The sequence below is a fragment of the Coptis chinensis genome, chromosome 6, assembly GCF_015680905.1.
Source record: "Coptis chinensis isolate HL-2020 chromosome 6, ASM1568090v1, whole genome shotgun sequence".
Lineage (NCBI taxonomy): Eukaryota > Viridiplantae > Streptophyta > Magnoliopsida > Ranunculales > Ranunculaceae > Coptis > Coptis chinensis.
In genome coordinates, this window is record NC_141461.1 from 54,198,188 (window position 1) to 54,225,079 (window position 26,892).

General features: G+C 37.0%; 1 protein-coding gene and 1 long non-coding RNA gene across 4 annotated transcripts; one reads left to right on the top strand and one right to left on the bottom strand.

Annotated features, from left to right (window-relative positions):
• Positions 1-1,813: 1,813 nt before the first annotated feature.
• On the bottom strand, positions 1,814-9,611 carry LOC147493631 (uncharacterized). 3 transcript variants are annotated; one of them, XR_015199654.1, is made up of 4 exons: positions 9,089-9,611; positions 5,931-6,000; positions 5,689-5,849; positions 1,814-2,129 (listed from the first exon to the last, which is right to left on the bottom strand). It is a non-coding gene; the product is annotated as an uncharacterized LOC147493631 (long non-coding RNA). The 3 variants fall into 3 exon arrangements; XR_015199655.1 differs by having other exon boundaries at positions 5,689-5,809; positions 9,089-9,606; XR_015199653.1 differs by lacking the exon at positions 5,689-5,849 and having other exon boundaries at positions 9,089-9,570.
• A 925-nt stretch (positions 9,612-10,536) lies between these two features.
• Positions 10,537-14,119, top strand: LOC147493632 (uncharacterized). The gene is made up of 4 exons (XM_086569070.1): positions 10,537-10,884; positions 11,293-11,460; positions 11,773-11,931; positions 12,992-14,119. Exons 1-4 carry the CDS (start codon positions 10,660-10,662, stop codon positions 13,328-13,330), a joined length of 891 nt encoding a protein of 296 aa, XP_086425196.1. The 5' UTR covers positions 10,537-10,659; the 3' UTR covers positions 13,331-14,119.
• Positions 14,120-26,892: the final 12,773 nt, after the last annotated feature.

Sequence of the window (26,892 nt, forward strand, 5' to 3'; positions counted from 1 at the left end):
AATAGTGAGTAAAACATCTTCTATGAAGAAGAACTTGTTTTTATCAGTTTGTCTTTATGATAATGAAAATATTTGTTATTTTCTTATTGAGTTAAATCTCTAGTCCATAGAAAGTCTTGCAGTGAAAATAATTAGGAAAATAACATTGTCATTAAATTTTCCTAAACTTAGTTGTATTTTCAGTGGAAGTAATATTTTGGAAAGAATATACTCATAAGAAGTTTTCTTTTGCCGAAAACTCAGGACTCAGGAGTGGTTTCCTAACAATCCAAAATTCCAAACAATCAGGAACCTAGCTTATACGTAGATTTAGTTTCGATATATTGGTCTGTGTGGGGGGAAAGAATAAATACATGGAAAGAATACATACGTGCCATTCAACACATTGAAGCTTTTCAGATTGATCAGGTAGTTCCAATTTTTTATCAAGTCAATCCACCAGGTAAAATTTCTCTAGTACAGCTCCAGATTGTTGATCTTATACACCCAACATGGTTGAGACTTTTAGATGAACAAAATTGTAAGAGGAAATAAAAAACTATCCGTGTCCAATATCATGATACCGACTAAACCTCACAATGGCCCTATGAGCTTAGATACCCATCTGAATTAACTAATGTGGGTCAGAGAGCTAGTCTTCACTTGTGGCCTCGGCTTAGATTTTCGAGTATTGATCATCAGTAACTTGGAAGAACACTTTTTTGTGGTACTTTTCTGGTACATATGGGAATCCCGAGTTTCCATTTCTTCGAGCTCAATGGGAAGTTCGTCCAAATTTCAAACCGAATGTGAACACTGCTTGGCTTTGTGCGAGTGAATTGCGCTAAAGAAAAACGAGGAGGAAGACCAGTAATGAATTGGCAGCTGAAACATTTGAAGGACCTAATTAACAACTGCGAATTGATTGATATGGGGTTCATAGGCCCAATTTTTACTTGGAGTAATAAACAAAAATTCAGCACTGTAGTTTCCAAAAGAATTGATGGAGCTATGTGCAATGATTCTTGGCGCCAAACCTTCCCAAATGCAAATTGTTCTTCACAAAACGACATTGGAATCTGATCACAAAATTATGCATGTTTAACTGGAGAATCCAAGACAGATTGAGAAGGCCCTTTCGGTTTGAGGTGATGTGGGCATCTGATACCTTGTGTAAACAGGTAATCAAACAAGCTATGGATGTAAACTTTAGAGGGTCGCCTTCTTATACTCTGTGCAAGAGTTTATCTGAATGTCGAGGGGAATTAATTTGATGGAACCACACGCATTTTGGTCACTTAGATACCAAATTAGCCACTTAAACAGAAACTTGATGAAATTAGTGTCCATTTGATTAGCCACTTATCAAATCTTCTCACTTCATCTGAACCAGATTTAGATTTGGAGCTTTTGTATGTGAAAGCCTATGGTTTCAGATATTGATGAAACAAGTCACGGTTGAGGAGATTACATGGGCAATAAAGAGCCTTGGTTGCATCCACAGCTTTCCTCAGACCCAGTTAAACACACCCAACTAAGTTCTAAGACAACTAAACAACTTCCCACAATATCTTACCTTCAGGATTATCAAATAAATGCAACCACAATTGACCATACCCAGACCGGTTAGCATGCCCGAAGTTAGAACCACACCCGCCCAAATCTCTCTGAAAACTACTGCACTATAATTAATAAACAAACCACATGGACACCACAATACAACTAAGTGAACAAACCACAAGGCTCTTCTTACTTGGCACACATCAGAAATCTGCCCCCCACACAAACCATGATCAGTGATAAAAAAAATAATTATCTGCTAAATAAAGAAGAGTAACAAACCAACCTAGTGCTGTTGAAATCTCCAATTAACATAGAAAACTTAATATCTGAGATTTTAGGGGGAAAACAATGAAATTCAGATATCTGTAAAACAAATAAGACAACTTCTGATGATAAGAATCTCAAAAAAGAGATCCATCCAAAATTCCCATTGTCAAGCTCAGAAGTAACTAAAAACACTACAAAGATTAAACTAACAACAACCGCATTGCTCTGACATCCAGCTCCCTCCTTTACACTTTAATTGCATATTTCCTCATTGGAAAGTACATCTCTTTCTTCTTCTCCCTCTCTGTCGCCAGTGATGCCTGCAGTAAAAGAGTCCGCCATTTAACAAGAATACAATGCTTAATGCTAAATGTAAAGAGCAAGTGCCAGCTATTCTAACAAAGGCATTAGGCAAAAGAAAGATGCAATCGTAAGACATGCATAAAGTGTGAAAGAGAAACTCATTCATGACATTCCAACCAATTCCAGTTGCAACCCTTAACGATAAGTGTCAGTTAGGTTGGGGGTAAACACGTATCAAGGATGAGTAACTTATATACATCAATCAATCAATCAATCAATCAATCAACATGTTAATCAATCATAGAATATGAAAATCACAATAAGCAGAAACGACCACATTTTCTGGATGATATGCCGTTCTTCTACGACAATTAACATTTATTATTCAAAAATAAAGAACAGAAGAAATATCTACAAATCCACAACATACAGCGGTCCAACGCCCATCATAAGTAACACTCACAAACCGATTAAAGACTTCAGCAATTCAAGAGGGAAAAAAAAGAGTGCTCAGGGGCAAAATCAGACATAACACACTGAAAGTAAAGAAGACGACATTAAGCCATTCCTTTCATGTAAACTGCCCACATGGAGAAAAATCAAATTTGAAATTACTCAATCAATTGAGATTTGGGGTCTTTCATTACCATGCCATGTTTCTAAAAAGTGAAACTTCTAAAAATAGAGATGTATAGTGGGAAAGTTCAGACTGTAAAGGACTATCCGTGAGTAAAACATTGAACAGGGGTCTGGAATAACTTTTATACCCCAAGCAAAACCAAGTCTTTGAAAATGCTCATAGCAAATTCCAGTGCTCATCTTTTAATTATACCTCTTCAAATTCAACTCTTACAACTCCACAGATATTAATATATAGTTCCCACTACATGTGAATATAATTTCACATAATCAACTGGCTTGTCAATATAATCACATACATGAAACAGACTCTGCAATCAAAAGCACTTACAAAAAAAACACTATCACATAATGAACTAATTTGTCCACATAAACCAAACTTTAAATCATTTATATACTAGACTCTAAAGCTCAACATTTCCAATACATTAATACTTCCCGCACTCGTATGGTCATCATACCTACTATAATCAACTTTTACAGTTTTGCAAATGTCAATCAAACACACTACAGATCGACCCATTACAACCTAGCGACAATTTTCAATTTTCAGTTACGCATTACAACCTACAGTCCCATCATCATTCCACAAAACAAAATCCTATACAATTTACACTGGCCTAAAAACAGCATCACAACAAATACATTATTAATTTCCAAACACAATAATTACCAAACAATATACTAAAAATAAATGAACTGCCTGATGCTTGGTAAGACGCCTACGGATAGCACGAGTCTTCTAATAGTACATGCTGAATATACATGCCTCTGATTATTTATTTTAGAAGAGAATGGTCAATTACTACAAAAGTGACACCGGGATTCTCAGACAATCTGGCAGAGGGAGTTATGATCCTTTCAGCCATTCAAACGTAATCTCTAGAATTTGAGCTGTCTGGTTTTATGAAATGTGCATCACAAAATAGTCGATCAGTTAAAATATCTCGACTGATGAATCAGTCTGGTCTGTGTCTCATAGTGGTAGACTGTTTGAGTCCATTTAGAAGTCAGAACTCAGAAACCACCTACCTATATGTTCAATCAGTAAATATTTTACGAATAACTGAAACTAATATTAATCAACAGGTAAACGCGACTAACATTTTCAAGTACTGGTGTAATAGGCCTTCTGCTTTCTATCTAATAAACAAATGCAAACAAAAATATGACTATTGGAAAACATGCGCAGTGGAAACGAGTCCATGCTACATTATACAAATTATTATAGAAGAGAACTGAAGTACGGCCAACCTTGCCGCTTTTGGCTATCCCTATGTCTCTTCAAATATGGCCTCGTACCAAAGACATTTGATACTATCGCAATTCCCTTCCCTACTGTATGTTGCTTACACTTCACATCCTACACCCAATAAAAGAGGGAAAGAGACAACCTAGTGGATTTTCAACTTTCAACTTTCAAATTCCAGCCAAAAAAGAAGTTTTGAAATGAAAAGAGACCCAAGTCATAGAGAGGTCAGTTTAGACCTGTAGAAGGCTATAGTGTGCGACCCAGTTGGATTTCTTCTAAGTTTTTAACTAGTCAGCATGCACTTCTCAGGAAGAGATAGTAAAGATGCCTTCTGCAAGTATTTGGTGGAAAGAAGATAGACTCCATTAATAGAAGGTTATCAAACAAGTTCTTGAGGCTACAAAGGATGAAACAAAATGAAGTAAAAAAGACAGGAAGTATTTACACGAAAGTTAGGAAACAGAAACACTTAAAGTCATATATACTTAGTATGTGGCAAACAATAAACACTGAAGCTACTCCACCAAGTAGACCATCCACTTGTGTGCAATAGAGGATAAGAATGAGACGCCAGACAATCACAAACTGGTGCTTGTAAGCCACTACACTTGCAGTGCGCGAGAGCAGGACAACCACACCTGAAACCCACAAACTGAAGAGGGGGATAGCAAGTTCTTGCTTCTAATCATCCTGTAATTAATAATCAACACACGCAAAAGAGAAACCTTTCTCTCGCACAAAATAATTCTATTAATCAATCAACCAAATATGACCGAAGGCCAGGCCACAACTCGATATAGAGTTATAGACTCAAACAACTAAAGAATTTAGAAACTAAACTTCTAATTTAAATTTGAAACTAAACTTACCTAATTGTAATTAAAAAGGTAAAAGTGCTTAGAAGACAATTACATTTTACCCAGTTTTTAAATTTAGGGACATACTTCTTTTAGCTATCAGTTTGGGGACAAAACTATTAATGTTGATCAGTGTGGGGGAACCGGTAGCATTCCTTTCAAATATAAGTAATGAAAATACTCTAATTGCATGGATTTCCCAAATCAAAGAATCCCAATTCACCTACTCTTCAAAAATTCTCAAATTTCCATCCCTAGTTTCCCTCAAACGCCCAATTTACTTCTTCTTTTTCTACCTTCAAGTTCTGCAATTACAAATAAGGTCTAGATCAATTTCTGAAAATGTCATGAAACTGTCACTCCAATTGCATCAATTGAAATTGATCTAAGCCCCTACCAAAATTGAAGAATATGAAGGTAGAACTGTAGCAGAAGTAATAGATTTGGCATTTTAGGAAAACTAGGGACAAAATTTGAGAAACTTTGAAGAACGAAGGAATTAAATGTCTTTGGCTTTGGAAGTTTGGGTAATTAGGGAAATTCCATTACTCAATTTCTGTGGAAATGTCCCTATATTGATAAAATGGCTGAAGTTTAATGGTCTTTTAGGCAGTTCTTCCTAATTAAAACTAACCCTAAAAATTAAATATCCTAAAAACATCAAAATAATTCATAAACATTATTCTAAAAATCCCTAATAACATATAAACTAATTGGGACTCTAATTAAAGGAGCCTTAAGATGCATCACAGACATGAAGTCATAAACTAAATGTATTTAATGGTCATATATGTTTGACTCATTTATAATTTCTATAACAAAACTCACCTTTGTAGGGCTACCAACCTATCAGGAAGTCTCACAATATCAACAGAAGGTAGATACTTCACAATTTTCGTTGTTCTTCATGTGTGAAACGATTCACAAACTCCTCAAACCTAACAACATCCTAAACCAAACATGGACTGACTTCATCTGAGCTGCACATTCTAAGGAATTATAGAATACAAAAACACGACAGCTAGGCTACACTGCTATCTCATACTGAAACCACTGTGAATGCATCTTACCTTTAAACCCACTATTGCCAGCAGTGAATTGCGTCTTTGAAGATCTTGCAACATTTCATATGATTTGTTCCTGCAATTTCAGATGAACTCTATCAACCACTGAAACCAGACTTCCCTACCTTTCCAAAACCAATGTAGCACCAAAAATTGTTTACTTAATCCTAACACAAGAAATTCCTCAGATAGGTCTCTACAACCCATTTAAGAGCAAACGGAATGCTTAAGTTGAAATATGTCAACATATCAATTATTTTAATTTTTATTGGACTAGATAACATTTTATTGCTTGATCAAGCGTTCAGCACAAATTCGTTGGATGTCAGACTCTATATACTTGGTTTACGAAAATGACAACATCAAATTGTAAACCACAAAACAACAGGTTGTATTTTAATTTTTCTTTAGCTTCTACATGTGTGTGTGTGTGTGGTGGGGAGAGGGCAGCCGTATACGAGGACCAAGGATCTATTGGCATGACTGTTTATCAGAAACTTCCTGTTGACATTAACTAAAATTGGTAGAAAAGAAAATAAGTCATTTGTTTGTTCTTGTCAACTCGTCCCACAGGCTTCTTGATTTCACCTAGGGTAGCACTTGGCAATTTAGCATGTTTTTTTATCACCTATCAGTATGTAAAGGAAGGGATGTGGAACCTGAGTAGACCTCATTTACAATGTTTGATTTATTAGCTTTTTCAAGGAGCTAGCTTCTGATCCTTCTGCTGAGCTACATACTAAGCTCAGGTGCTTCATGAGATGATGACAATACTTCCATGGCCAATCTCAACAGAAGATGGTTTTGGACGACCACCGCAAGTCCTCTTCCTTGATGGGACCAGTGTAACCCACACAACAGATTGGCCGAACCAGAAAAAAAATGTACTTCAATTAAATTGAGTTTATAAGAATTAATATGGTAGAGATAAATGTACTAAACCCCTATAACTTGCATTTAACAAACTGCATTATCAAACTGCGCCTTTGGTAGAAGGTAAGTAGTTGAATAGAAGTCAAAGTTTTCCCCTTGATCATTCATATCATGGGGAACATGCGATTATGTAAAGTACATTATGTTTGATAACTGATGCATCTTTTATCATTTACATCTTGGCTGGTCTCAAAGGCTCCCAAGTACGATCCTTCCACACATCATTGTCCAAATAAAGAAATTTCCATCTCAAGGAATAGGAGATCAAACAGAGTCAACCACTAGAATTCCACTTCCAGACTCTCTAACTGATCTCTTGAGAAGACATTGACTCCATGCTCAAGCTGTCACAAAGATCGCCTAGGTTTGAAGTTTGAACTGTCAAATGTTTTTGGATTTTTATGAACGCTCCAAAAATCCATGGATCTCTAACTCTTAATCAATAGAGCTCCTCCAGGAAAATCACATTGAAGTATGAAGTAAGACTTATTATTTAATTCATTCGCTGAATTATACAAAGACTGAAGTCAGAATGAACATTTTCTCCAACAGAAACTGCTCTTGGCTGTGTTCCCTTCAAATGTAACACTTTTGAGGAATCTTTCTTCCAAATGAAGCTAGGTCGGGAGGGGGGTGTTATAAGAGACAAGTCTACCCAAGAGTGAGGCCTTGGAATTGATCTTATTCCGGAATTCACTTCAAATCAAACCCCACATATATCGCCATATACCTCTCTATGGAAGTTATAAATTGGATCCTTTTCTTCCTACATGAGGTACAAACGGATCGGAAAATGTGGAGAAGCAGAATCCCCTCATCAGATATCCTCCCACAATCTAATTCCATTTACCCTCCCAACCTTATAGAAAACCCCTATCTGAAATCATCTAGTCCTTCAGACATGCTTTCCCCGTCCCAAACATGCTCGGCAGTAATCACCTTAGATGTCAATCATACTAGAGATTCCTTTGCGAATTCAATACTTTAGAAAGATGTCTAGCAGGATATACAAGAAAGGATATCCTTTGCTAGAGATGATAAAAGAAGATGTCTAGCAGGATATACAAGAAAGGATAAAGTGAATTCAGCTGGTGAAGCGGAACTTTTAGGTGCTGAGCTAGCAGTAATAAAGGCTTTGGGAAATGGCTGCTACGACATTATTGTGGAAGGAGATGGTGTGGAAGTGATAAGATCATTGCAGAATGGAAATTTCAACTCTGACTGGAGTCTGGAGATGATCTCTTATTTTACCTAATATTTTTCATAAAATAAATTTGTTTTAATATTTCAAGTTGTGTTTTTAGAATACTCCTAGATAATGTAATAGATTTGCCAATGAACTAGCCAAGTGGGCATGGTCTAATGGATTGAAGAACTATGTGCCATTTCAAGATCTGATTGTACTCGTTTATGTTTAGACTAATAAAGATAGTCATTATTGAAAATAATAATAATAATAATGCAAAAACAAGTAATTATGCATGAGCATGTATTAATTATTAGTAATGACTAACAAGTAGTTTCTATTTTTTTTGGTTTCCTAATTCAATTAGGAATAGAATTTAGGATGGTTTCCTCTTTGAACTCCAATTAGATTTAGCAATATATAAAGGCATCTAGGCGTTCATGGTAGTTTTAGGTGTTTCTTGCATTAAACTCATTTGATGCTTAACCATTGTTGAAACTTCCGCCAACCAGTTACATCAAAAAGGCTTTTATGCAATAAAACCAACGGATTGCATAAGAAATCAACAACTCATGAAACCCAGCAAAAGATTTAGACTTTCCTTCCTAGCCAGATTAGAAAGATGTGAAACCTAGTTGTCAACAACAGAACAGTTAGCAACTTTTATATTTTTTGTTTTAGGCTTACACCTTTTCTAAAGTAAACCTCTACTCTAGTTTAAGAATTTACTTGCATCATCAACGACAACGAGTGAGCAATTCAATAACACTTGCAAGTTGCAACCAAGGAAGGTATCTCGAGTTGATAGCTCATTTTGCTGAAGGATTAGATTACAACGTACTTAAAGTTGCCTTAGGCCATCTCTAAAGCAGCCTCTATATGAGCTTCTAACCTACTTTTGAAGGTGCACCACCAAAACACATCCAACAACAGGCCTCTATATAGGACTGCAAGAATGCTAAAAACAACTTAAAAAACCATTCGTATTTCAGTAAAGATTGTAATGCCCACACGATATGCAATAAAACCAAGAAAAGAATATTACCTCAAGAGCAGCATGAGAAAGCTCCAACCTCGAAAGCAAATTGATTCAAAACAAATGAAAGATGACCCAACATCAGAACTGAAATTTTTCCCATTCAGAACCGTCAAGGTTATTATGTGTTTAACAAACTCAACTTATTAAACCACACTTCACCGAATAGAATCTCTTATGTTTTACAATTTAGAAACACCTCCCTCAATTATTCTAATAAGCTCTCTCAATTTTAAGTAATTTATAAAAAATTCCCTTACCTCACTAAAATTAGAATTAGCTTTCATATTATTTAAAATAATTTAGAAAACCTCATTCACGTCACTTAAATTATAATCAACCCCTCCTGATATTTTTATATTGTTTTTTAAAAATGTTAGAGAAACTGATGCGTAGGTCACATATTTGTATATATATATACTACACCACGTTAACAATCCCTGATTTTTTTTATTATTTTTTTGGGAATGTGAAACTACCATTGTACCCCTTCAAAAAAAACAAAATAAAACAATTAATGACAGGATAAAATTACTGTTGAAGCCCCATTTTCTTTAAAGAAAAAAGATTAGAAAAGCATATATACAAATTATGTCATACATTGTTCACTTGTATGCGATCAATGCTACGTACCAATTTTTTTTTTTAAAAATCCAAATCCGTCACCTGCTACTACAATCTATATTATATATATTACATGAAAATTACATCATGCGAGTTTCACACATAAGATTGGGCGAGTTATCGAAGAAAAAAAAACATAAGATGGGGCTAAAAGATCTTGCAACAAAACTTGGATTTTATTAGCGAATAAATTGGATACAAGAAAGTCATTAAATAATAAAAATAGGAAGGGAAATTTATTGTTTTCATCTACCATACTTTTCCTATAAGAAATTTGGTGATAATTAAAAGATTTGCGAGTGACATCTCCCTATTTTAAATGGAAGTTATGTTTCTCATAAGCTTTCAAGTAAAACCTACATATATAATTACGTAGGTAATTCATAATTGAACTTTAGCAGACTATCATTTGCTAGATATATGAAAATATACAAAATGATTACCGCATTTTTTAAAGCTTTAAGAATTTCGTCAATACCGAAAGTACGATGTAAACATATATGAGAAAATTGTTTTAGTATTACAATATGTATTTTATTTTGGTAACAAATATTAAAGACTTGCACTGTAGATAATTAAAATTAAAACTAATTTTAATAGCAACAACACAGATTAAATCAATTTAAGAGATATACGCACCTCCACATCCTCGATGTTCTTTTTCCCTTCATAAAAAAATATTTTAAATAACACATCAAAAATCAAATAAATTCAGAGAAAAAAACCCTTAAAAATTAAACAAATTGAAGTTATCGGGAAATAAAAACAAAATAAATTCAAGACACTAAAACTAGTATCTGTCACATTTTTTCTTTGCCCACTTCAATTTTTTCTCTTCCTCTCACACCACCTAAAACAAAATCTCTATCGAAAAATGACTAGTTATTAAGTGGTTGGTCCAATCAGTAGTGATATGGTGTATTTGTTTATGCTCATGCATCACATGATTTTCCTATATGTCCACAAAGTCGTTTTCTATGTCAATTTTATTAACTCAACATGAGCTTCATATACAAAAACTTGTAAGTTTGGCCAGATTGAAGAAGGGTAGACTAATGGGTGTAGATGCAGGACGAGTCTTCTCAGGGATTGTGTTGAATGACGACAGCTGGGTAGCCTGTGCGAGACATACACTAAGGATGTGCGACATGGAGAAAGCTTGTGCTTTTCTACTTGATTTGGTAAATTAAATATGAATTTGAATGTTTTCAACCAGCAAAATCTAGTTTAAATTTCGTTATATTATCCAGGAGTCATGCTAAATGCTATATATGTTAGTAAGTTAAGTCCAAAGTTCCCTCCTCTCAATCCTGAAGAATCGTTACTTGGCAGTGAATAACTTAGAAAGAGCTCATAAAAACTATGATATTAACAGCCTTGGGATCCCAACACAACCAGATGCAATCCTTAAGAGCTTTATCATTGTTGTGAAAAAGAAAAAAAGACCAACTAGGGCGTAACTTTGCAAACAACCAATCCCTTCTGATACTTTAGACTAACAGGTTTATGATTAAAGGTTTTTTTTTTTTTTTTTTTTGAATTTTTTGCTTAGAGTGAATTTTTTTTATCCATATGTTTGTATTTGGCAGATTGACAGTGAGAATGTTGTTGGTATTGCCTTCGGATCAATGAAAAGCAAGCGAAAGAACCAATCGTATCAGGATATGAGGCTAGATACATTGCTTTCTCATCTGAATGGCAATCCTGGGTTCAGGAAGCTTAGTTATTGTATCATCGATGAGAGGGATATGACTCAGGTGAATGATTTTCCTCTTTAATTTGTAGAATCAATGGTTTCGTGTGTACCACTAACACCATTTTTTGAAAATTTGATTAAGAAAGAGAGTATTATAATTGAGTAAGAAAAGTCGGCTTGGGTGGTCCATTAATGGAGATATTGAGCTGTGAATAACAAAAGGCAAATTAAGTAGCCCCATAACAAGATCGAAGCATTAAATAAGATTTGGTGAAGATTAGAGCATATGCTTAGTAAATCAGTAAACCCCATTTCTCATTTTTCCATCTTTGGCTCTTTCCTACTTCATCAATGACTTCTTTGGTGAAACGAGGTTGCACTTGCACATATGGGGAAGACGAAAATGAAAAGCAAGCGAAAGAACCAATCGTATCAGGATATGAGGCTAGATACATTGCTTTCTCATCTGAATGGCAATCCTGGGTTCAGGAAGCTTAGTTATTGTATCATCGATGAGAGGGATACGACTCAGGTGAATGATTTTCCTCTTTAATTTGTAGGATCAATGGTTTCGTGTGTACCACTAACACCATTTTTTGAAAATTTGATTAAGAAAGAGAGTATTATAATTGAGTAAGAAAAGTCGGCTTGGGTGGTCCATTAATGGAGATATTGAGCTGTGAATAACAAAAGGCAAATTAAGTAGCCCCATAACAATATCGAAGCATTAAATAAGATTTGGTGAAGATTAGAGCATATGCTTAGTAAATCAGTAAACCCCATTTCTCTAATTGTACTAAAACTTTCAATTTTAAACAAGGAATTCATTTTTCCATCTTTGGCTCTTTCCTACTTCATCAATGACTTCTTTGGTGAAACAAGGTTGCACTTGCACATATGGGGAAGACGAAGAGTTCCATTTGTATTTGGTCTCCTTTTTGTTTTTGGTTTTTACTTACATTTATTTTATTTTTATTTAGCTATTTCTTTTGATGGAAACAAAGAAAAGATAACATGAATAAGTGAGCTGGTCCGATCATCAGTGACATGGTGTATTTTTGTATGTGGACCAATGGACATTATTTCCTATATGTCCACAAATTCGTTCTCATTGACCCACGGGTGTTTGCTCGTTTTTTAATTAGTATTACTAGTAAACGGGCATGTGGGGCTAGGAAAGAAAATTGGGGTGGAGAAAATCAAAAGAATGAATGCATGTAAATTTGTGTGAATAGATATATTATGTGAATGGATACATTTGTGTGAAGGAAACAATCAGTAATGAGCACTACAATGTTCTAGCTATTCGGAGGCAACAAAATAACATTTTAACATTAAAAAGTAAATGAAAACCTTCTTTTTCATAAGAGTTGAGTTGTTCTTATGCATGTAGTCATTAGCATGCATGCCTTAACTCCAAGTTGACTGAGTCTAACTATATGAGTCGTAGAACACTTAAGACCTTCCATGAGACTGACCTCTTGAGTTGTCTGTTCAGGATGCAAATAAAAGTCTATTAGCCCTCTTCCACACCTTTGATTTCTTTTACCATTTTTTGTTTATTGTCAACTGATTATATACTGTCTATACAGATTGCTGATATGGAAATTTCATCTTTGAAACAAAAATTGAAAATTGAAGAGCTTGAAGCACGGCTTAATGAAGCAAAGGATGTTGTGACAGATCTTAGAGCACAGTTGAACGCAGTGCAAGATGAACTGGAAAAATTGGAAAAAACTCGATTGAAGCCTTTGGATGAGCGAACTTCAAAAAGTTTTGCTGCTTCACATGAAAACTCTTCACAGGCAAACAAACTGAAGACTTCTGAGGTCGTTTTATTGCCTTATCTGGATGCAGGGTGGAGACATAACAATGCATCTTCGAACCAGAAAAAAATTGGCAATAATCTTTTTTTACCTCGAAAAGTGTAACCACACCCCATCGACCACGGAGAAAATTTCTTTGGAGAAATGTTTTTCTGGTAACGCAGATTTAGCTTCCATAATCTTGGAAAGCAAAGAGCCCGAGCTCTATAGAAACAGATATACTCAGAGAAGTCGTGCATTTGAAAGGGACCTTCCTGATGGGAAATCGCCTCTTCTCATGCAGACAGAGGATCAAGAATCAAACCTGAAGACAGGACCAACCACTAAAGAGGACATAATAGCTGAAGTAACTTGTGTTGTAGCTCCTCCCAGAGAATTCGATGTGAGGATAACGGAGAAGAAAGCAGATGTGATGGAAGACGAACACGAAGGTGTCAAGCCCTCTCGTATGTTATCCTCAAGAATAAGCACTCAAAACAGGAAGGCTGTTGTTGTCCTTGTGCTAACAATGGCATGCAAAGCTGTGATTTATCTGATATTTGGAACGTTTATACATGTTCAGGCAATAGCATGGCCGAGTATAGAGAAAGTGTACCTAGGGCAACTTAAGAGGAAGTCAAGAAGAACTCAGACTCCCATTTTCATCCTGTGTCATCGTTGGATAAAGCTGATATCGATTCTCTTCGTGAATGTAGTGGAAATAAAACTAAAACTACTAATGAAGTAAATGTTCAAAATACTTCCCGCTGAAGAAGATAAACCAATAGTAGATCGGTCCGTAATTATCAAGACGAGGATGGTGAAGACAGCGATTTAGGGTTCAAATTTGTAAGGTTGATCACAAAACAGGTTGATCTACCAAAAGGTTCTAATCGGCGGTGTAGAAACACGTAATACCTCCAGTGAAGCAAATATCCAACCTGCAAGTGACAGGCTTATCAAGTTAACATTTCAGAGGAAACGCAAGAAGGGATCCTTGAGCGACCCTGATGAGAATGAATATCAATAACATAACATTGTGAAGAGAAGAGCAGAGGAGAATCAAATTGGTGCTCTGGCGCCCCATAAATTTAACTCGATAATGGCTCGCTCATGAGCAACAGATGTTGATAGTATGCTGAGATCACGGTTCAAATAAGTCAATACAGACTCGCCACTCTGTAATAATTTTGGTGATGGATGAGGGCTTATCCTTAGATTATTCAGATGATCCTGCTGACACAGCTGCATGCGAATCTCGGATATTCCTCAAGGTCCAAAGGGACTGAAATTGAACACGAAATATTAAATGTATTCAGAATTTATCTAGCTCTAACTATATGAATCCTAGCATTAGCTTCTAATACAGAAAAATGATCTCTTTTCAAGGGCAACACCCCTAAATTATCTGATGAATGATGTGAACAGTTCAGAATTTGATTACTGGGAAACGGTCTGAAACCTTGAACATTGCCAATCATGTGAAGATGTTGTTCTTTTTTAAGCATAACAAATCTGAGGCATTTAGCATTTGTAGGAGGCAAACTAATGTCAGCAGGCTTTTCTTAGTACAATAGCATATCCAGAAAGAAACAGGGCTCTGGTCGACTGTTTCTTGGTAGCACGGTTAACACTTCATATTTGATAAAAATGAGATAAATTGTGTTTTTTACGTAAAATGAAAGAATGTTCACCAATGAAATACCTTCAAAAGCATTTTATAAGCCCCCAACAAGCGATTAGCAGCAGGGCCAAACCAATGCAATTGTGGTACCTCCATCATGTGAGTCCAGGGAAGAATTGTCTCCACATCCAGGGTGCACTATCAGTTCCATCTCTGCAAGCATCTATGAACTCCTTTGCATCTTCTTCAGAGATGGTATACTTCCAAAGTCCACTGCTATTTTGTAGCCAACAATTCTACCTCTGCGGAGGTACAGGACTTCATCTGCGGAGGCAGTATCTTTGGCCCTTATTTCAGCTGGTTCCACACGAAGAGTTGTCCATTTTTAAGAGAAAGCCCTCTGCCAATGCTCAGAAAGTTTAGAATAGATTCATGAGAACTTAAAATCTTTTAAAACTTCCACTACAGAGAAGACAAAAGTTGGTAGAAGAACCTACCTTTGAATTTTAAACGAAAAGAGCGATTGTAGGATTTTGGTCCAGATTAACCGTCCTTGCTCGAATCATATACTGCTGCAATTGCATATAGAAACTTAATTAACCACATTGGAGTCTCCTCATCCTGAAAAATATAGAAACTTAATTAACCACTGACAATTCCCTTTCTCAAACACAACAGGGCAAAGGACTTCCTTAGACCAAGGAAAAGCAACATAATAAAACAATCGAGTTCCTTAGACATTCTATTGTTCAAGGAGGAAATAGTAAAAGCAAAGCTTGAAATAAGGTCCATAATGTTGTCAAAGATAGTCCACAGACCAGAAGCCAAGTAAAAGGAAGCACATAATTCATTCAGATGAATAACAACTATAGCACTTACCTTCTCTAGTGGATAAGCCATTTTACGACACGTAGCACATTTCTCGTATATATGATAATAGAATATGCATTTAGCGCTGTTGTTCTTTTGCAAGGACATCAGCCATGGTATGTGTTGACACCTAGATTCACACTGTGTAAGAGGTGGGTTTGGTCGCATTTGTGGCATGATGAATATCAAGGATTTGCAAGTAAGACGAAAACGAATGCAATCACCAAGAAATAGAGATGATATGACCAACTCTAAAAGCTCGGCTGGAAGGTTATTCCAACTCTCTTTTATAATTTCAGTTTTGTAGTTCCCCACCTTCGGGACTTCTTTCTTGACCTACAAAATATGTTGTCCGGGATTAGAACAATATCTTTTACATTAATCAGGCCATATAATCCAACTCAGAAAACATGGCGTGTAGTTTAATGAAGAATAGACTATTATACATTGGTGCTGAACATTTTAGGTAGACCCCTTATAGGCTTATATTAGATCAGTATGCAATAAGAGTTAATGTCCCACTTGGTATTGCTTTAAAAAATGGTGGAGCTTTCCGCAATCCCGCAATCCCAAAGACAACGCATATATTGATTGTACTTTCTTTGCTAGAAAATGGGGACTATCCCATGGATTTCAAATTTTCAAGTTTATGATTGTGGCCATCTCCTACTCAAGCATTAATTCAGTCTACAAATCAAAGGAGAAAAGGTAAATAAATAGTCTTTAATTTTGTGTCAAGCTGTGAATTCCAAGTTTGTAATTATGGGGATCACATACCTAAATTTCAAACTATAAATCAAAGGAAAAGCGTACATGACAAAGAACAACACCACAGACGACATATATAATAGTGTGTAAAAGAAAATATAAAAGTAACTTATATTAGAAAGTAAGGAAAGATATTGAGAGATAAACTGATAGACAAATTACCTGTGGTTCGCAATTGGGCATCACCCAAAATGGCCCTTCCCAATAACCGAATTTTCTTCCACATGGTAAGGAAATTGTTATAGCTCCATCATCCATGTCAAATCTGAGCAACCTTGTATAACCACTAAAAGTGAGAAAACAATCCAGCAACCTTGGTAGGTGACCTTGTCCAAAACCCACACAACATATCAAAGCCAAAATTCTAAATGCAATGAGTGAATAAACCGAAGGACAGCTGGTAAAAAATTCAAAGGAAATTCGATTGACGTGATCAAGAAGGTACACATAACTGGAAGTTCCAGTTGAAATTCGCAGAATCCTTAAAGAGATGGGCAAAGTGAGGCTTGCAGTACATAAATCCCTACCTCAAGGAATAGTGGCTCAGCTGAAAAAAAGGAACCAAATTTTTAAGAGTTGGCTTCTTCGCATATCTCATAGTATGATGTAATAACTAACAATGGATGATATCTTACCTCCTTAATTAACAGGATATGTCTAGCAGCAGTGGTTCAACTAAGCATAATGCAGTTTGTTTGAGTGTTGTTTTGCCACTACCTGTTCTACCAACAATACCAGATTTCATGCCTACATGAAAAGCGCATGTGAGAACTTGCACAATAAGTGGGGCATATGCGGGGCATAGCGAACCTACAAAGTTTTCCCACCATAGAACTTTATCAACATTCATCATATATTTTGCATGTTCAGTTTTATTTTGAACTTCATAGGATGAGTTATTTTGAGTTACCCTTGAGAAAACCCATCTGGGAAGGTATGATCTCCAAATCAATATTTGGCATTCTGCAGGAAAATCATATCAGGGCCAATTTTTAAATAACCATAACATATAAACACAAATATCTTGAGAATAATAAAGGTGTATCTATGCATGCAAGGTTAGATAAATGTATATATCTAATTTTAAATTTACCATAGGAACACCGTCTTTGGTGTTGCCTCTGCGACAAACATATAGAAGGTTGAATTAGCAGAATAAGTTACATTACCTCTATCTCCCAGACCACCCCTCTAGTCAGTTGAGTGGGGAGATGTCACATCCATTCCTCGAGGTTAGAGCATGAAACTACCTACAAAATTTTGATGATTATCAATTTTCCTGACAGATATTCTTCCGGATGAATTTGGTGCAGGTCGGAAGTTGAGACCTATCATTGATGGCCTTCCCGCTACTTGTCATTTATGGCCTTCCGGATGAATCTGGTGCAGCACGGAAGTTGAGACCTGTCATTGATAAGCCGTTTTACGACATGTAGCACATTTCTCTTATGTCCTTAAAACATTCCAAAGAAATTTTGGTAGGTGACCCTCGTCTCAAAACCCACGCAAATATATCAACCGCGGAAATTCAAAATGCAATGAGTGAATAAACAGAAGGACAGTTTGTAAAGAATTCAACGGAAATTCGATTGACGTGATTAAGAAGGTACACATAACTTGAAGTTCCAGTTGAAATTCACAGACTCCTTAAAGAGCTCGGCAAAGTGAGGCTTGCAGTACAGAACTACCTACATTAAGGAATAGTTGCTCAGCTTAAAAAAGGAACCAAATTTTTAAGAGTTGGCTTTTTAGTATGTCTCATAGTATGATGTTACCCTTGAGGAAACAGATCTGGCAAGGTATCATCTCCAAATCAATATTTGGCATTCTGCAGAAAAATCAGATTAGGGCTTGTTTTTAAATAACCAGAACATGTAAACACAAATAGCTTGACAATAATAAAAGTGTATCTGTGCATGCAAGGTTAGATAAATGTATATATATAATTTTAAATTGGCCACAGGAACTTGATGGTGGAATCTAATAGGCTCAGATAGAGTAGCATTAAGGTATTGTATCTTGTCAAGAACACGATTGCAATTCACCTGTTTAAGAACTCGGTAACGGTTGCAGTCTTCTTCAGTTGGAATGCCTCCTTAATCTTTTTTACAACCTTTCCTTGCAAGTGCGAAAGTCTGCATAAACATTGTGGAAGCATTTGTTTCCCTTCTAGCATGTAAGAAATTAGAACACATGTCCCTCAAGTACCTTAGACCTTTATTTCGAAAACCTATAAACCTTGACAGTAGGTCTCCCTTGTGCTTCTATAATATTCTGTAATACCAAAGTGATTATATATACGAAAGTACCGTAAGATGGAAATAATATAGAGGGACAAACAATACAATAAATGCAATAAAGTTATGCATATTATTATAGTTTGTTCTAATACGTATGATAGAGATGGACTTCATGTCTAAATGTAATAAAGTTACAGAAGATAGCACAATAAGTTTTATTTTTAAGAACACAACTAATAATAACAACAAATTAATATAAAATATCTCCATCGCATGATCTACTTTGACACATTTGAGCTTCAGGCCTATAGACAAAGCAAAAGTATATGTGATTAAAATAAGTAAGAAGAGTCATGTAGAATTGTGGTAAAGGTAAAGGTCAAAAATGACTAATCACAGAAGTTATTGTTTGAGTAAATGCATAAAAGCTACTTACATCACTCTACATATCAATAGTACAAAGATAACGAAAGGAGATGGTCTATTATTGAGGCAAATCATTTAAAGGACAACACCCTAAATTCATTTCTACTTGAGGAAATATAATGCAAATATCCTTCTAATTCGCCCAAGCACATTCCATAACAACCATTGCACATAATCACTGGATTTGGTAACAGGATAATCGATCTTTCACTTCTCAATAAAACAGCAGTCAACCAATAAAACACTCCATTTATATTTACGTGTCAATGAAAGAGCAATACCCGCCATGTGTTTGTTTTTGAATACTATCCATGAACGAAAACGGAATGAAAAAACGAAATGAGAGAAAACTAACATCATCCATTGTCATTGCGTCAATGCAATTCCTACAAAAAGAAAGAGTTAGACAAAATATCGGAGTTCCGCGAAGAGAATATAAAAATCATACAAAGGAGAAGAAAAAAAACATGTAGTTTGTAATAGAAGGAAACAGAGATGGAGAATAGATGGAGAAGGCAAAGATGGAAAATGGTTTGAAACGGTGTGTTTTGGCTCTATTATTTTGAAAGGAGAAGTCACCGTATTTTTCCGTTTTTTTTTTTTTGTTTTCGCTTGTCGTTGAATGACAAACATACCCTTCAAGTTAAAATTGTCTAGATTTTTTTGGGTGAAACTTTTGGGTACCCTTTTGATTTAAAAGATTGGGTTAAAACCAAGGATACGGGAACTAATAAACGGCCACTAGTCAAATATCCTTCTAATTCGCCCAAGCACATTCCATAACAACCATTGCACATAATCACTGGATTTGGTAACAGGATAATCGATCTTTCACTTCTCAAAAAAAAAGAAATAACCAATAAAACACTCCATTTATATTTACGTGTCAATGAAAGAGCAATACCCGCCATGTGTTTGTTTTTGAATACTATCCATGAAATCCAAAACGGAATGAAAAAAAAACGAAATGAGAGAAAACTAACATCATCCATTGTCATTAAGGCGTCAATGCAATTCCTACAAAAAGAAAGAGTTAGACAAAATATCGGAGTTCCAAGAGAATATAAAAAATCATACAAAGGAGAAGAAAAAAAAACATGTAGTTTGTAATAGAAGGAAACAGAGATGGAGAATAGATGGAGAAGGCAAAGATGGAAAATGGTTTGAAACGGTGTGTTTTGGCTCTATTATTTTGAAAGGAGAAGTCACCGTATTTTTCCGTTTTTTTTTTTTTTTTTTCGCTTGTCGTTGAATGACAAACATACCCTTCAAGTTAAAATTGTCTAGATTTTTTTGGGTGAAACTTTTGGGTACCCTTTTGATTTAAAAGATTGGGTTAAAACCAAGGATACGGGAACTAATAAACGGCCACTAGTTTTCCCATTATATATAAGATATTGAAGCCTAGGACTTGAGTAAAAGTAAGATGTGCGTAACAAAAGTAATTGGTTTATTGCTAATTTGCTACAACTCTCATTGTTGCAGTAGGCGAGAGCTTATCTTGCATCTGACAGTTTCACCAGTGCACTTATGCACTGGAAAGATTCAGCCAGTGTAGTCACTAAGTATTTGGAAGACATGTTCGCAGCTGCTATCATATTGGATAGGGCGAACAGGTATGAATTCTTTTTGTCAAAGTGACATTGATCTGTACCCTATGAATGAATCACCATTTTCAGTGGCTTCCTTCTTGTAATTCATACTTCATATTTTAAAATCGAATTTACTACAAATATATAAAATTGTTGCATGTGAATGCACGCGGGTGTACTTAATTTCTTCCTGTTTTATAAGCTAAGACCAACGTGTCATTCAACACATTGAAGCTTTCCAGACTGATCAGATGGTCAGGAGAAACATGACCTATAAGATTTATACGTAATCAGGACAAACCAAGCCAATTTGCGTAACCACAGTTTTCTTTTTCTTTTTGTGCAAGAGTGTGTAGGGCTGGCAATGGGTCGATACCCGATCCGGTCCGAACCAATAAAAGCGGGTTTAGGACAGGTAGTTAGCATATTGGACCGGTTCTGGTTTTGAAAATCAGAACCGGACTCTTATTAGATTGGTTCTGGATTAAGTATGTACCGAACCGTTATGGGCCTAATCCAATTAAAATTTTTAGTCTTATTCTTTCTAATTTTCCTTCACCATATATTTCTATTACCTTATACAACATTGCAATATTTAAAGTTCCAAAATAAGATATGCAAAATACATATGTAATATTACGATATTTTTTTACATAATAAAAAGATAGTTTCTATTACAAATTTGGATTTCAAATCATTCATTATGCCTTTTTTATTTGTATATCTTGTTTTTGTGTTTAGTAAAAAAAAATTATTTAATATTTATATAACGAAAATTAGGATCCAATTATTAAAAACTCGGTTCACCGGGTTGAAATTGAGCTTATTGGTTCGGAACGGATTGGATCCGGAATCAAAAAAAAGTTTTCACTTCGGTTCTGGTTCTCTAACTCAAATATCCATTCGGTCGGGTCCGATTCTGGGTCTGTATTGTTGAAAAGTGGATCGGTTTTGGATTTGCCTATATCTGGACCGATCCAACCCATTTCCAGCCCTAAGAGTGTGTGTGTGCGTGTGGTGGTTTGGGGGGAGGGGGGAGGGGGGAGGGGGTTAAGTGTTACGGTCATTGTTGTAATTGGAGGGCGAGGGAAAATCATTGTCCTTCCTGTTTTCGAGTGTTTTTTCTCATCTCTATATCTTTATTACAACTATCTCTCTAGCCACAAGAAGCTGAGCAACTCTGCTTCTTTCTTCTTCCTCTTGTTATCTCCTGGCCTTCAGCCACTATCTCTCTAACCACAAGAAGATGAGCAACTCTGCTTCTTCCTTCTGTTGGGAGATTTCACTAGAAAGTCACACCTCAATCTAGCTACTTTCTATCCCAAATGATTTCAACTTTGAGATCACACCAAGGAAATCACCCACCCAAGACTTTGGTAGTTATCACAACAAACTCAAACAAGCAAAGCCACTAATTTATCATCACTCATAACAAGCAAACAATAAATAAGGAAGTAAATATGCAAAGAGACACAAAGATTTAGGTGGTTCAGTAAATGTTACCTACATCCACACAAGAGCCGAGTTTCCTTTATAGCAAAGATTGGAGAGTTTACAAGAGATATCAAGAATCAAGAACAAAAGGCCTCACTCAAACCCTAGCTCAATAGAGCTCCCACAATACCCAAGAAATGAATATCTCAAAAGTTGTCTCAACCCTAACCATAAGTTTTCTTTATATAGGTGGGGAGAAAATTTCATGAGAAAGTGGATTTGGTTATTGAAATTTCGACAAACTGTCAAAATTTCATAATATTTCGTCAAACTTCTCCAACAATTTCGGCTCGGTTCACAGGCCATCCAAACTTCTCAAGGTTGGTCACATCAAGCCGACTTCGAAACAGGAAGGAAGAAATGTGCATGAATCTCAGTTGGTTCTCTTATTGGGCCGTCCAAACTTCTTAAAGTTGGTCGATCAGTGACTTCGATCACGGAGAGAAAAAACTACACAAAAGGTGGGGGCAATCTTGTGCCGGCCAGTCCAAGAGTGAAAACCGGCTTAATCCAAATCTATCTATGTTTCACAACCGTTAGTTCCTCACTACCATCACCGGAGCAAAGCTCAACGGTTCCACAAACCCAACAATCTCCCACTTGGAACCTGTCGAGATTCTACAAGCACATCACATCTCAATTGTAAAAACTCCATCCAAATCCAATTTACTAATGAAACACTCGGCTCATCCATCATGGTCTTCAAGCAAGAAGACCCACCGAAGTTGAACACAACTTCAACTTCTCAGTAGGCACGGTCTTGGTCAACATATCTGCCGGATTCTCACTCCCTCGGATCTTCTCAAGTGCCAAAACCTCATCCTCCAACAGAGATCGGATAAAATGATACCGGAGACCAATGTGCTTGGTCCTAGAATGAAAGGCGGAATTCTTAACAAGATGTATAGCACTCTGACTATCACTGTGTAGCACACTTCTCTCTTGCTTCATCCCAAGCTCTTCCATCAATCCCTATAACCAAATCATCTCTTTGCTTGCTTCTGTAACAGCCACATACTCTGCTTCTATGGTAGACAAAGCAACGATCTTCTGTAACTGAGAAATCCAACTCACTGCAGTAGCACCTACTATAAAGACATAACTAGTCGTGCTTCTTCTGCAATCTACCTCACCTGCAAAATCGGCATCCACATATCCTTGTAGGTTCACAACACCCCTTCCATAACATAGGCATTTCTATGTAGTACTTCTCAGATATCTCAATATCCACTTCACGGCTTCCCAATGTTGCTTGCCAGGATTAGACATAAATCTAACCGACTCTCCACTCCCTCACACCCAGCTATATCCGGACGCTGCAAGCAAACCATGGCATACATAAGACTTCCAATGGCAGAGGCGTATGGTACCTTAGCCATGAAGTTGCTTTCCTCAATAGTCTTGGGAGAGTGTTCCTTGGACAACTTGAAGTGGACTACCAAAGGTGTGCAAACTGGTTTCGCACCACCCATGTTGAACCTCTTCAATACCTTCTCCCAACATACTCCTGTGAGACAACCAACGCTTGACACCTTTTTATTTTTTCGCCTATCTCTTCGATCCTCATCCCTAGAATCTGTTTTCTTTCTTAGATACCCCCAGTCCTTCATAGAGAACTCACTTGCTAACTTCTTTCAATCTCCCAATTTCTAACATATCGGAACTATAAACAAAGTCTCGCTACTAACATATCATCAACATATAGCAATAGGATGACGTAATGTCAAACTGGAGTTGAACCTCTTGAAGTAGCAACAATGGTCAGCGTTGCATTTATAGTAGCCATTTCCTTGCATGAAGTTATCAAACTTCTTGTACCACTGCCTAGGGGCTTGTTTCAAACCATACAAGCTCTTTCTGAGCCTGCATACCATATTCTCTTTACCCTTCTTGTTGAAACCCTCCGGTTGCAGCATGTAAATTTCCTCAACTAGGTCACCATGGAGGAAGGCAGTTTTAACATCCAACCGCCAAGATACAAATCTTCCACGCAACAATACTCAACACCTGACCGAATAGTATTTAGTTTCACCACCGGGAGAATATCTCAAAACTAGATCAGTGAAGTCAACGCCGCTTTTCTGAAAACCCTTGACTACTAGCCTCGCTTTGTATCTCTTGGAACCATCATGTTCCTCTTTAACTCTAAACACCCATTTGTTCTCAGAGCCTTCTTGCCCATGGGTAGTTTGGCTAACTCCCACGTGCCATTAGAGATGAGGGACTTCATCTCATCTTGCATAGCAAGCTCCCACTTGTTGCATCACTCGCCTCCAATGCTTCATCATAGCATTGAGGCTCGCCACCATCGATGATTAGTAGCAAGTAATTCACATGGGTGGGCGGATATCTCGTTACTTCGTACATGTGGCCCTGATGTCTTCCTTTAAATCTAAAAACGGTCCATCGACCGCGAGGTGGAGATGGACTTCGGTGGTGTAGTATCCTCATTATTCTCTCGAAATCACTATTATTGTCATCCTCTAACCGTGGGGCTCCCACTATACCACGACTTACATCGTCTTCCAACTCAACATACTGTTCGCCCAAGTTCTCTTGTACCCGATTCCTTGGTTTTGTGCTTCATCTCGTCCTTGTACATCACCTTCTCATTAAACACAACATCTCTACTACGAATGATTTTTCGATTTTGATCATCCCAAAAGCGATACCCAAAATCATCACCGCCATAGCCGATAAAGGTGCACTTTAGTGACTTAGCATCAAGCTTGCTTTTAGCTTGGTCACACAACCAAACACCTTCAAATGGGAAAGGTTCACATCCTTCCCGCTCCACACTTCCTCTGGAATCTTAAAGTCCAAAGGTATTGATGGTCCTCTATTGATCGTAAGCCGTGGCTAACACTTTCTCCCTGGCTGCTTGGGCAAGCCTCGCTAGTGTCGCGATACACCTAGCTCTCTCACCATCGATGTTCTATTCATTCGCTCTGCAAACCCCATTCTCACGAGGTGTCCCCGCAAAGTCTTTTCCATCTTGATGCCATTGTCGAGACAATACTTTTAAAACCTGAATCCTCATACTCTCCACCGTTGTCGGATCTCAAACTTCTTTACTTTCAAGCTTGTCTCATTCTCAACCATGGCCTTCCAAGTCTTGAACACTTCAAATACTTCGACTTGTGTCTCAAGAAATAGACCCACACCTTCCTAGTATGGTCATCAATGAAAGTCACAAAATATGACTTTCCGCCAAGTGAAGAGACATTAGCCGCCCCCGGACATCTCAGTATGAATCAACCCAAGCTTTCTAGCTTTCGTCTCCCACCCATTCTCCTCAAAACTCACCCGCCGCTTTCCAAATACACAGTTCTCACGTAAGTCAATTTCAATCGACCGAAACTTTAGGAGTTTACCGTAAGAGTGAAGGATTTTCATTCCTTTCTCACTCATGTGACCAAGTCTCATGGTTGCCAAACATTCGGATCCTCTTTTGCCATGTACCACGAATCGACTCACACCCATGTGTAGTCATGTAGAGTACCCATCTTTCTTACCATTTGCAACAACCATTGAACCCTTCGAGACCTTCCAAGTGTTACCGGTGAAGATTGTAACAAATCCTTCACTTGCCAATTGCCCCACGTAAATCAAATTTTTCCTCAAATGAACGCGTCTCGACGCCCCTCAATAACCATGACGAGCCATTCATCTTGACATGCACGCCACCCTTTGCCGACAATGTCACAAGGTTGGTCATCGCCGAAAGACCGTTCCAAAGTCACCTTCGGGCGTAGTTCTCAAAGAACTCGATGTGAGGTAGCATGGAAAGATGCTCTAAATCAAGTACCCAAGACTCCTTCTTTGCTCCATCGAACATATCAAGGCATCATCTACCATCTCAACAACATTAGCTTCTTGATTCTTTTTCTTGTTATTATTATTAATGTTGTTGTTTCTTCTTGGTGCCGCAATTGGGACTATAGTGGCCGGGCCTACCCACGGTTGTAGCATACAACTTCACTTAAGTCTCGAGGTTTGTGTTCAACACTTTGCAATTGGGGCTTGAGATTTCGATCTCCCCCTCACTTTTTTCTTACTACGACTCTGTTTGACTTTCTTCCCCTACTTTCGATTAACCAATGCCGACCAAAGTTGATCCCAAGATGAAGGACAATCCTGTCTCCGAATTTCCTCAGTTAGTACCATACTAACAACGTGCTCAAACTTTAACTTGGTCATTCCCACAGAGCCACTAATAGCCGCCATAGTCGCCTTCCAACTTGGAGGCAATTGTCCAAGTATCGCCAAAGCTAACACCTCATCACTAAATGTAATCTCAACCGACTCCAATTGGTCCTTAGTTTGGTTGAATTCATTTAGGTGATCCTTGAAGGAGGTCCCCTCCGACATTCTCATACTAAATAGCTTGGTGATCAAATAGACTTTGTTCATGGTCGGGGTGTTCATACATCGTAGTAAGTGCCTCCATGAAAGACTTTGCCGTCTTCTCAGTTTTAATATTGAAGGCTACCGACTTCGAGAGCCTCAATCGGATTGTGGCCAATGCCTTTCTATCTTGCAAATCCCATTTGTCTTGCGGAATCTCATCGGGCTTCTCACTTATCAATGTTTCCATCAAATCATTTTGATAGTAACGCCCTCGATTTGCATTTTCCAATAGCCAGAAGTTTGTTCCGTCAAACTTCTCTATCT

Excerpts from the sequence above, each read along its gene's own strand:
- LOC147493632 (XM_086569070.1), top strand. The coding sequence starts at position 10,660 with ATGTCCACAAAGTCGTTTTCTATGTCAATTTTATTAACTCAACATGAG. Across the intron at positions 10,885-11,292 it reads GTGCTTTTCTACTTGATTTG|ATTGACAGTGAGAATGTTGT; the intron begins GTAAATTAAATA and ends TGTATTTGGCAG. Across the intron at positions 11,461-11,772 it reads ATGAGAGGGATATGACTCAG|GTTGCACTTGCACATATGGG; the intron begins GTGAATGATTTT and ends TGGTGAAACGAG.